The 12,251-nt window shown below is 41.6% G+C and overlaps 1 protein-coding gene across 1 annotated transcript in view; it reads right to left on the minus strand.

The window, feature by feature from the left end:
- Window positions 1–297: 297 nt before the first annotated feature.
- rasal1a (RAS protein activator like 1a (GAP1 like)) overlaps window positions 298–12,251 on the minus strand; it is a 176,523-nt gene continuing 164,569 nt past the window's right edge. The window contains exons 19-21 of the mRNA XM_066689532.1: window positions 11,295–11,415; window positions 891–970; window positions 298–484 (exon numbers count right to left, since the gene is read on the minus strand). Of these exons, the coding sequence (XP_066545629.1) occupies window positions 336–484; window positions 891–970; window positions 11,295–11,415 (350 nt within the window). The 3' untranslated portion in view covers window positions 298–335. The remainder of the gene's footprint in view (window positions 485–890; window positions 971–11,294; window positions 11,416–12,251) is intronic.

A 12,251-nucleotide genomic window follows, 5' to 3' on the forward strand; every position in this document is an offset into this window, starting at 1 on the left:
TGAGTTCAACAGCTAATCTAACATGCGTGACCTGTCCTTGCTGAAGTAGAACCACATGGATTTGCTAACTAATTTGACAAATTTCAGATTTCTGTAGCTCAATGGCAGCACACAGTCTGGCAAAATGGCATATAATCCACATAGATGTTTTTCTTTTTCTTAGACCATTAAAATGCATTTAAACTACAAAGTAATTTCAATGGAAAGCACCGAGATCAAATCTTCTGTCTATATTAGAAACAAAACAAAAGATCTGAACTCTTCCACCCATTGGACCATGTGGGAAATGGTGTGGCTTCCTGGGAGTGGCCTCAGACCCAAGGCTTGCCCCTGGTTTAGGGAGGAAGGATCTCATTGGCCGCCTCCTCCTTCTCACGCCGCTCGAAGGCCTGGTGAGCACGCTCCAGGTCCTGCACCACGTCCAGCAGTCGTGCTGCCGCTGCCATCCGCCGCTCCAGGGAAATACGACTGCGCTCAACACCATCTGAGAGAGAGAGAGAGAGAGAGAGAGAATGATGAAAGGAGGAAGAGAGAGAGGGTGAGGGACAAAAGGCATTAGTAAAGGGAAGTGAGAGTTGGGAGAGGGAGGGAAGGGGAGGGGGGAAGGAAGAGGAGGAATAAGAAGAGAAAGGGAGAGGGAAGAAGGAACTGAAAGGGAGGCAGAGATGAAAAGGGTGAAAGAAGGAATGAGAGAGGGAGAAAAAGAGGTGGATGGAGAGAGAGGCAATCAGAGATGGAAAGGAGGGATAAAGAATGAGAGTGGGAGAGAATCCAAGGGATGCATGGAAGCAAAAGGAGGCAATGTAAAGGTAGGGAGCGAGGATGAGAGAGCAACACAGACTATCCTGGCTAACAAGGACACCTGGTTGTCTGGATCAGGTGAGTTCTACCTGGAGGTGTGTGGGGGCTGTGTTTGCGTTGCTCCTCATCAATGGCTGTTTCAGCATCCACAGATTCCAGGTACTTCTTCCTGCAGGGACAAACACCCAGGTCAGGGAAACATCTATGTTTATACCTGCTTATTCTGAAAACTAGTGTTCACATTAGTTCAGGAATGGTTAATTTAAGGCCGTGGTGCAAAACTCCCAAACCTCGTCAGCTTGAGAGGTGCAAAACCATTTCCATTTTAACATGCTTCAGTGTCACCAGTCCTAACTGGGGACAAGGCAGCATGCTGGAAATTTTCTTTAAAATTTAAAATTTTAATTTCTGTAAAATATGTTTAAAATCAGATATTAAGTATAAAGCACTAATGAAACGTTATCATTCAAATTACAGTTTAATATATCTTAACCATCTTTTTAAAAGTCATATCAATTAAAACCATGAATTTGTAAAATGTAAATTACCGTATGTGATAGATAGCTAATACTACATTTTATAGATGTACTTTGCCGTGAGGCAAGGCTGAATTTTTTCACACTTCATCTATATAATGCAGTGTTTGAGGGAATTCAACAATACTTGGTGGGGTAAAGAAGAAAATATCTTCCATATAAGTGTACAATGCCCTTTGAAGTTCATTTCGTAGGGAGTATTTTCATGAAGTGGAAGACAGCCTAAATGTATTTCATGTTTAATTCTGTGGAAAACCTACTATGCAAATGCATACAGCATTAAAACAATATATAGCCTACAACGCTTGTGAAGAATTATAAATGGGCCACTTCTGAGCTGTACTAAGGCTTCTAATGTTATTCAGTGCTCAATGTATCATCATGCGCATCAACTACAAATGTTTTGCACTACACTTTTTTTTTTTTTTTTTATTGGCCTAGAAGCATATTAGCATTGATGTCCCAGTGCTTTTAGGATGTGGAGAAAAAACAGTTTCCTCCTTTTTTCAGTAGTATGCTGCACCACTGTTTACACCAAGGTCTGGATCTGGATCAAACTAATTTCCTGGAGGACTGCAGTTATCTTAAATTGATTAACTTATGCATTGTATCAATTAAAAATAACAGTTTTAAGATATTTTTGCCTGCGGTGGAGTATTTAATTAACCACCTTAAGCAGTAGGCCGAAAGTGGATTCTGTTTCTCCTGAGAAGACCCCTTTCCGTCTCTACTAAGTATGACCTTGGTGTGTTGGGAGGTCTCGGCACTGCTCTGGGAGAGGTCTGGAGCGGTGTCTCTGGTTGTAGTGTGCTGCCTGCTTACGCCTCCCGTTCTCATGCCTTTTTCAAAAAACCCTCACATCCGGCCACTTAGGGTCTAGTTTGGCTGTAGACTGGGGTACAGAGGTGCGCAGGTTTCTCCCCATGAGTAATTGAGCAGGTAAAAACCTGTGCTCCATTGGAGTGGCTCGATATGCCAGCAGTGCTCTGCTTTGATCAGTGTCTCTTTTCCACAGATTCTTAACGGTTTGTACAGCACATTCCACTTCACCGTTTGCTTGGGGGTAACGTGGGCTGCTTGTGATGTGTGTGAATTTACTTTTTTTTACAAAACTTTTAAATTTCTCTGCTGAGAACTGTGGCCCATTGTCAGACACCACAGTTTCAGGAGTCCCATGGCAGGCAAAGGGCCTCTTTGATAGCCCGAATAGTAACTTCAGCCGAAGTGGGCCTGCTATCTCGATGAATCCCGAGAAGTAGTCCACTATTAGCAGGTAAGTCTTCTTGGACCACTCAAACAGATCCATCCCCACCTTTTGCCATGGGCGTTCTGGTACTTTGGTGGGTAGCAGTGGTTCTCTGTACTGTGTTCTATGCGTCTGACAGATCTCACATCTCTCCACCATTTGCCTTATCTGAAATGAGATGCCCGGCTACCATACCGATTCCTGGGCTCTGGCTCTACATTTTGAAATCCCCTGATGTCCTTCATGGAGTCTCTGTATTATTTCAGCTCTCAGAGATGATGGTATTACCAGTCTTTCTCCTTTCATGAGAACCTCACCAGATACGTGAAGATCTGCTCTAACTTGCCAGTATGGCATAATCTCTGGATTAAGTCTGTGTTTCTCTGGCCATTCTGTGTGGCAGTATTTTGTCACTATTTTGCAAATTTCATCTTCCTGATGTGTCCTCTTGATCTCCTCCAGTCGTTTGTCTGTGGCAGGGAGACGAAGACCTGGACATCTTTCTCCAGTTGAAGATCTGCTGCCGTTGGCGGACCCCCTAGTGGAGCCCTAGACAGGGTATCTGCCGTGATGAGACTCTTCCCAGGAACATGAACAATGTCATATGAAAAGCGCAGCAGCCGAAGATTAAATCTCAAAATCCGTGGTGGAAGGAAATCTAAGCCTCTGGTGCTCAGCTGTGGGACCAAGGGCTTGTGGTCCGTCAGCAGTGTGAAGTGTAGCCCTAGGAGGTAAGATGTGAGTCTTTCACATGCCCATGTGGCCGCTAGCGCCTCCTTTTCAATTTGCGCGTAGCGCCTCTCTGTGTTAAGCCTCTTGAAATATATGTCACCAGTCACCAGGAGCCATCAATCTGCTTCTGGGTGAGAACTGCTTCGATACCGTATGCTGATGCATCGGCGGCAATGCTTGTTTCTGCTGTGTTAGAGTACTGCGCAAGCACTTTTGGAGTTCCTCTTTCAGCTTCTGGAAAGCCAAAAATCCATTCATTTCTGTCCCTTAGCAGCTCTTTCAATGGCATGGTGGCTGTGGCCAGCTGAGATAGAAAATTTGCTAGATAATTAGCCATGCCCATGAGACGACGAATGTCCTCCATGCATTTTGGCTTTAGAGAATTGCTTTAACTTTATCAGGGTCAGGCTCAATGCCTTTTGCTGAGACCTTGTGTCCCAAAAAATTATGTGTTCTTTTGCAAACTCGCATTTCTCGTTCAGAGTGAGGCCCTCCTTTTGCATTTTCTGAAGCACCCGGTGCAGTCTCTGGTCATGCTCTTGCCTGTCTCTGCCAAACATTAGAACATTATCTGCATGGCAGAGAACCCTGTCAAAACCCTCTAACATCTGAGACATCCTCCTCTGGAAATGCTCGGGTGCCAAAGGGGAGTCTGTTGAACTGGTATCTCCCGAAAGGAGTGATGAAAGTTGTGAGGGGTCGTGACTCTGGTGTGAGCAGAATCTGCCAAAATCCAGATCGGGCATCCAGCTTTGTCAAAACTTTTGCATCTGTCATCATTGCCAGTGTTTGGTCCACCGTTGGCAGGATATGGCACTCTCTTTTCACAGCTGCATTCAGGGGAATGAGGTCGACACAAATCCATATTTTCTCATTAGGATTTGGGGTGACGACCATACCTGTACACCATTCTGTGGGCTCAGTCACTTTCAAGATCACCCCCATCTCTTCCATTCTATTTAACTCAGCATGCACTTTGTCTCTGAGGGGCAGAGGGACCCATCTAGGTGTAGAAAGGGCACAGGGTTTGGCTCCTGCTTCGAGCTCAATGTGATAAGGCTATTTTAGTTCCCCTAATCCCTGGAAAACAGCTGAATATGCAGCTTTGAAGTCAGTTGTATTTTCTCTGACTTCCCCTACTCTGCATACTAGTCTTAAAGCTTCTATAGCTGGTCTGCCAAGCAGTGGCTGTGCCAGTCCTGTCACAAGGTAAATGTTCTGTGAGGTACTGTGCTCTTTTGCTGCCATTCCACCTTTAAAGCAGCCTTCCACTTTAAGTGGATATGTACCTGGCCCAAATAATTTATTTTGTGTTTGCAGTAGCTTACAATCTAGCTCAGGTTTGTATACCGCTGTAGGTATAGACGTGACATCTGCCCCAGTATCGAGTTTAAAGTTGACTTTGTCTCCGTTTAGACAGATTTCCTCCATCCATGCTCTGAGGTCTCTGAATCAATTGCTTCTAGAAAAGCAAAGTCTTCGGTGTCTATGTCCTGCTGAACTTCCATGACTGTATGTACTGCTTCACCTGTATGACAGACTACAGCATAATGCCCTTTTTTGTGACACTTTCGACACTCCACTTCTCTAGCTGGACAATCTTTCCATGAGAGTTTGCATCCTTGACCACACCGGCTGCACTCCTCTCTGTGAATGTCTGACTTTTGCTCCTTGTGTGGCTTTTGCTATGTCTGTTTCTTCCCTTTTTTCATATTTATCTTTAGAATGTCCACGCTTGATGTGTTGCCTCCCCCAGCATTGCTGTGCAGAATTGTTTGCTGTTTCTTAACAGTTTCACTTTGTCTCACTTTTTGTATAGCTTTGGCCAATGTTAACTCTGAGTCCATTTGTAGCTGTTCTGACAGTCTTTTATCTCTTATTCCCACTACAATTCGGTCTCTTATGAGCTCCTCTTTTAGAACTCCAAAGCTACAATGTTCTGCAAGTTTGTGTATGGCTGTGATGAATGACTCCACACTCGCACCTTCTTGCTGACCTCTCATATTGAACTGAGCTCTCTCAAAGATCACATTATGTGCTTTCCAAATGCTTCTTTAACTATCTCATAATTCTTTTTATCTGCATCAGTCAATGGTAAAACTGCTAAAATATCATCAGCTGCATCCCCCATTGCACACACAAGGGAGTTCACCTGATATTCCTCTGGTTTAACATTAAGCCCTGATGCGATGCAAAATCTTTCAAACCTTCTAATCCATCCATTGTATAACTTCCACCGCTGTCATTGCCATCTCTGTGTTTTCCCTCGTAGACTTATGTTCAGGAAAAGTCTTTCTATGTCCCGTTTCCCTGCTTTTCTCCTCTCTGCCTGCACTGCCAAGCTGGCCCATTTGCCTAGCAACTCACAGACAAAAAAAAGCTCACGCACACACAGCAGCTTTCACGGTGCCTGCACATGTATTAAATTCGTTTTTTTACCATATATATATATATATATTTTTTTTTTACCAAACGCGCAACCTCTTTTCGCTAACTAAACTAAACTGTATTACGTAGGTTTGCGTTTTGCCACTTCTGACACCATATATAAACAGGTATAAAACAGGAGACAGCACGCCATGATTATACTACAGAATGTCTTAGAACCCCCCCGGAAGTTACACACGCAGCCTCATGGGAACTGTAGTCCCTACCACTACATGTAGGAATGTTAATTCGATGATTGCATATTGAGAGAGGCAGACTGGCTAGTATTCAGGTGATGAGGATGTCCTCAAAAGGTGAACAAGGGAAGACCTGACAGTCACATGATAGTTCAAAAATCATACGAAATGCAAAAAGGCTAGATCAGAAAACTTGGGATTCAAAATACAGCTGGAATTCTGCTTGCATGTAAATATAGTGGAAAACTGACAAAGTAGTCAGTCTCAAAGGAGTCGCATTCTCACCTACTACTGAAAGTTGAAAGTATTCACATCCTTGATTTGAAACAATTGTATTCATTTTGATGAATACATAGGTAATTCAATTATATATATAACTGTTAATGCTAACTCTGATTGAGGCTATAAGGTTTATAACTGAATAAACTTGTCAGTCGGGAAGGATTTGGGTAGATGGGCAAAATAAAGGGAGGTTTGCAGAAAAAGCCCTCACAGCGATCAGGGGAGCTGTCATATTTGTCAGGAATAGCCAGCGGGACCAGTCTGCAAATTACTTCCTTTTCATTTAGAGATATCTCTATTGTCAAATCACTTCCTGTATGTAGCCCAAGATTATCACTTCCTGTTCACTTGTTCATTCATTTCTATGTAACTGAATGAGGAAACAGGAAGTGATAATCTCAGCCAAAATACAGGAAATCATTTGAAGATATCTTGAAATGATTTGCAGATATCTCTAAATGAACAGGAAGTGATTTGAAGATATCACAAAAAGATTTAGAGATATCTCCAAATGAATAAGTAGTCATTTGCAGATATCTCTAAATCATTTAAAGATATCTTCAAATAATTTTGAGATATCTTTTAAAAAGCACTTTATTTAGATTGGTTTGCAGATATCTCTAAATGATTTAGACATATCTCAAAATATTTCAAGATATCTTGAAATGCATTTAAAGAGATATCTCTAAATGATAATTTGGCTTGCCATAGAGCTCCACCTTTTCTAGCATTAGGAATTTAAAAACAAAATTAAATATTCTCTAGTTCAGACTAAAACAAAGCCAAACTTGAACCACTGGGCTTTTCATGCATTAGTTTCAATGGATTACATCAATTCAAAGAGCTTTTGTCTGATAAAAGCAATGTAACTTGATAACATATGTTATGTGTTCTTATGTGCTTGTGTGTATGTGTTCTTGTGTTTTTATTCTGTGCTCTGTTGTTCTCCCTATCTCTCGTGTACGAAAGTGTCTGGCTCTGATTGGTTCCCATCCCCGTCATTTATACTGTGCTGTTTCCATGTTCCAGACGTGTCCGACTCCTGTTTAAATCAGTTCTCATTCATCCGTTTCTCTAGCCGACAGACAGCAATGTGATTTGTGTTGCTATATCCTGTTCGTTTGTTATTATCCTACCTTTGTTATTGATTGTATTTCCATGTGTAAATTACTTCCTGTTCTGCTCTCTGTTTGTTTCGTCATATTGTGCAATTGTTAGTGACTTTGTTCATGGGAAACAGGTAAAAAGGTGAGATTCCCATGGCTTTACACTTTTACATGTAGGTATATCTTTGAATAGCACATTAGTTATTTAGGTTAGGTATCTCGCTCTACCACTACTGCTGTCTGTGTGTTTTATGTTATGTCCCCCTTATAACCCTTAAACCAGCCGTCTGGGGTCGTAACAACACGATATCTCTCGGCCATGTTAATTTTGGAATATTTTTAACAATCAATTTTGTTAAAAACATATCATGGAGATCCATATCAATAAGTATTTTTTCAATTTGTCACCATGCAGGGGGTAATGTATTTGAAAGGACATTTTACTCCTGTTATTGCACTGTGGAATACAATCTGTCTGCTTAGCAATGGACTTATTGTCAGTGACACGCTACAGTAGAGCTGAATGAGATTTGCAATCCTTACAGAATTGCAAAAAACAAATCAGTTTAACAAGAGTATTGCACATACTGTATAAACTGTTTTGTTATTAGCAAAATGTGCAATTATTTGAGGAAACCGAGATTATTGTACTTCACGTGACACAAAGGAATTTTAAATGTGCCTAGAAAATAAAAATAAAACAGTTGGCTGCATGTCAATGCTTTGAAACATAACTGCAGGAACACTGACTTCATGTGGTATCTAATGGAATTGCATCTTGACCAAAAAAACTAAAATCTGTCTACAAAGGATGCTAAAATGTACTTTTGTTTTGTAGAGCCCTGAAAAATCTAAATGAAAGTAACATGAACATTTTTTCCAGTTTTCCCACAGCACTTCTGGGCCCTGGGCTGAACATCTGTATCAGGATGCACATTATGTACAAATTATAATTAATTGATACTGTTTAATTGTTTGAGTCTCCTTGGTATTGTGTAAATGTATGATCTGTGCTTATATTAATGAAACAAGGCTCTGTAATATTCCTTGATTATGTGATTCATAACTTGAGAAAACCTAGCAAACCATGGCTGGCATTAAATCAAAACTTTGACCCACCCGCTAATAGAAAACTACAGAACTGTACTCAGTTGCGGCTTCATTTTTAGTTAGATACCACTTTCTTCTAATCAGAAATGTAACCGCTATGATGTACAGGTTTTTAGTTTGCTATTAGTCAAAGTTTTGATTTAATCCGGCCCCACAAGATGTTTAGGGAGAGCCGGTGGATGGCGGGTTCGGCGATATAGAGCATAATGACGTGCTGCTATATCAACTAATCTGGTAAGGGTATTTAAGTAGTAGTGCCCAAGAAACATGAGTCTATGGAAAAGGAGAAAAGGCTTGAGAAAGACATTTTAATTTGGAGTGGTACTGAAACAGAGTGGCTTGTTTCATGTTCCATTTATTGTTTTCGATATCTGAACATCTGAAAAGGTAAGAAAACTTAATGTAATTTTAACTCATGAAATCATTTTTATAAGGTGTTGCTTAGTGATGTTATTTCCACTGTTAACAGACTAGGTGTCTGTGTGGTCTGTTACTTATCTTGCTACACTGTACCATGTTGTGTGTTGAACCCCGGGAGTAGTTGAGTTGAGACAGGAGGGAACACCATTTGCGTGTATCCTGTGTTTTACTTTTGTATTTGTTTGTAGTATTATTATATTTTTATTTTTCAGGTACCTTTTTTGCATGAAGATTAACAATTTAGGGTTAGAGTTGTTAAAATATGGTGAATTATAGAGTTTGTGTATAAACTCTTTTCAGGGGTATGTTTTCTCTGCCGTTTGAAAAGAGATCAGGATGGCATTAGGGACGTTTACAAGGATGTTTCCATGGTATTAATATTGTAGACACTCAGTGAAAGGATACAATGCATGAAGTAAAGTACATGGAGTGCAAAAATAATATTTATTATTATTATTTGGTCTTTGCCCTGCCACTTCTACAAAGCTGCCAGCACCCTTGGTTAACTTAATAACTTAATTACATCAGAAAATAAATATAAATATTGTTTTAACTATTGTATAAACTTTTACACCCCTAATTAATCATTGGCACCCTGGGCACAAACCAGACTTTGGGTGCACCAGCCATAAAAGGTTCGCCATCCCTGTTATAGATTATATACACTCACCTAAAGGATTATTAGGAACACCTGTTCAATTTCTCATTAATGCAATTTACTAACAAACCAATCACATGGCAGTTGCTTCAATGCATTTAGGGGTGTGGTCCTGATCAAGACAATCTCCTGAACTCCAAACTGAATGTCTGAATGGGAAAGAAAGGTGATTTAAGCAATTTTGAGCGTGGCATGGTTGTTGGTGCCAGACGGGCCGGTCTGAGTATTTCACAATCTGCTCAGTTACTGGGATTTTCACGCACAACCATTTCTAGGGTTTACAAAGAATGGTGTGAAAAGGGAAAAACATCCAGTATGCGGCAGTCCTGTGGGCGAAAATGCCTTGTTGAACGGGCCGACTGATTCAAGCTGATAGAAGAGCAACTTTGACTGAAATAACCACTCGTTACAACCGAGGTATGCAGCAAAGCATTTGTGAAGCCACAACACGTACAACCTTGAGGCTGATGGGCTACAACACCAGAAGACCCCACCGGGTACCACTCATCTCCACTACAAATAGGAAAAAGAGGCTACAATTTGCATAAGCTCACCAAAATTGGACAGTTGAAGACTGGGAAAATGTTGCCTGGTCTGATGAGTCTCGATTTCTGTTGAGACATTCAGATGGTAGAGTCAGAATTTGGCGTAAACAGAATGAGAACATGGATCCATCATGCCTTGTTACCACTGTGCAGGCTGGTGGTGGTGGTGGTGTAATGGTGTGGGGGATGTTTTCTTGGCACACTTTAGGCCCCTTAGTGCCAATTGGGCATCGTTTAAATGCCACGGCCTACCTGAGCATTGTTTCTGACCATGTCCATCCCTTTATGACCACCATGTACCCATCCTCTGATGGCTACTTCCTGCAGGATAATGCACCATGTCACAAAGGTCGAATCATTTCAAATTGGTTTCTTGAACATGACAATGAGTTCACTGTACTAAACTGGCCCCCACAGTCACCAGATCTCAACCCAATAGAGCATCTTTGGGATGTGGTGGAACGGGAGCTTCGTGCCCTGGATGTGCATCCCACAAATCTCCATCAACTGCAAGATGCTATCCTATCAATATGGGCCAACATTTCTAAAGAATGCTTTCAGCACCTTGTTGAATCAATGCCACGTAGAATTAAGGCAGTTCTGAAGGCGAAAGGGGGTCAAACACAGTATTAGTATGGTGTTCCTAATAATCCTTTAGGTGAGTGTATATGCTATCTATATAATATATACAAATATGTGCGAGACCCAAAGTGCTTTAGTGCTATGTGTAGCCCTCAGTTTCCTCCTGATGGAGAAATCCAGCTGTATTGTTGCAACCCGAGATTGAGTATTTTCACTACAGCCTCCTGCTGTTATGGAACCTGAAACCTTTTGCCTACCCTCTCTCTAAGTTTGAGGTTTGTAGCAGTGAGCTAAGTTAATAAAGAATTGGAGATTCAGAAGTGGGCAATACATATTACGTAAACATGTTTTCTGAAAAGTGTACTGTCTGCTTCTCTGCACTCTGCAGTGCAAACCGTAGAGTAAAGGCACTGTAGAGAGGAAACTCTGTCTGAATCCAAGTCCACTAAGCCCTCACTGGCAGTGCCTTGGTCGGTTATGCACTGCACCTATTACAAAACTAACTTGATCACTAAGCCTTCACACTAAAAGCTGTCTTCTGCAGTGTGACATCAGCCATGCTTACTTAAAGTAAATCCGAGACAGAGAGAACACTGTTGGAAAGCAGTGTGTGTTAGCAGGGTGTGGCCACAAGGGACAGGCATACACTGACCTGAGCTTGTCTCTGCCCTGCAACAGCTGTTTATAGATGGTCTGTGTCTCTGCATCAGGGTCCAGCGGGTCACTCCAGTCACCTAGTGTCACAGCAGAGTGGGTTCGACTACAACCTAGGACTGAGAGAAGAAGAGAGAGGGGTTGGGGCAAGTGAAACAGGGGAAGGAAAAGAAGAAGAGATAAAAGGGTGAGAGAGGGGAGAGAGAGGAGGTGTGTCTGTGAGAGAGAGAAGTAAGCAGAGATTGTGGATGAGGGAGAGGGAGAGGGAGAGAGAATGTGATGGGAGAGGGAGAGAACAATAGTGATGGAGGTTTCTGGGTACTACTTGTGTCATTTGGTTTAAAATGTCCTTCTAGATCTGTTACTAGAATAGTTCACCAACATGGCAAATAAAACATTTAGAAGAACAATAGGGGTAAAAAAAACTAAAAACACACAGGGCATGGGCAATTAACATCCAGTAAATAATAAAGTAGTGGTTGTTTAGTGGCTAAGCTGGTTAAGGACAGGAGCTTGTTAACAGGAGGTTTCTGTTTCAAGACCCGTCTCTGTGCCTCATTTACTGTGAGTTACCCTGAGCAAGTATTTTAATCATATTGTGTCCTATGCAAAAGACAGAGCACAAAACTGATCTACTGCCAAACGTTGTCAGAGTAGTTGTTCATGAGTTCAATCTCAACCAGGGGTAGGCAGTTGCACTCCTGCAGTTCTGCATTTGTTTGATTGTTTGATCACTCCATCTCTAATCTTAGTTACATAACTGAACTCATCCCATGGATAGGAAGGCAAATCACATGTCTCTTCAAGGTCTGACCCATTTGCCAATCCAAAGGTTTCTGCCAAACCTGCAGGGATCTGGTACTCCAGGCCTGGAGATACCTACCCTTGCATCTAGATAAAAGCATCTGCCAAATGTATCAATTATTATTGTGAATATGGAGCCCAGAGACAATAA

Source organism: Amia ocellicauda, chromosome 17 (assembly GCF_036373705.1).
Source record: "Amia ocellicauda isolate fAmiCal2 chromosome 17, fAmiCal2.hap1, whole genome shotgun sequence".
Classification (NCBI taxonomy): domain Eukaryota; kingdom Metazoa; phylum Chordata; class Actinopteri; order Amiiformes; family Amiidae; genus Amia; species Amia ocellicauda.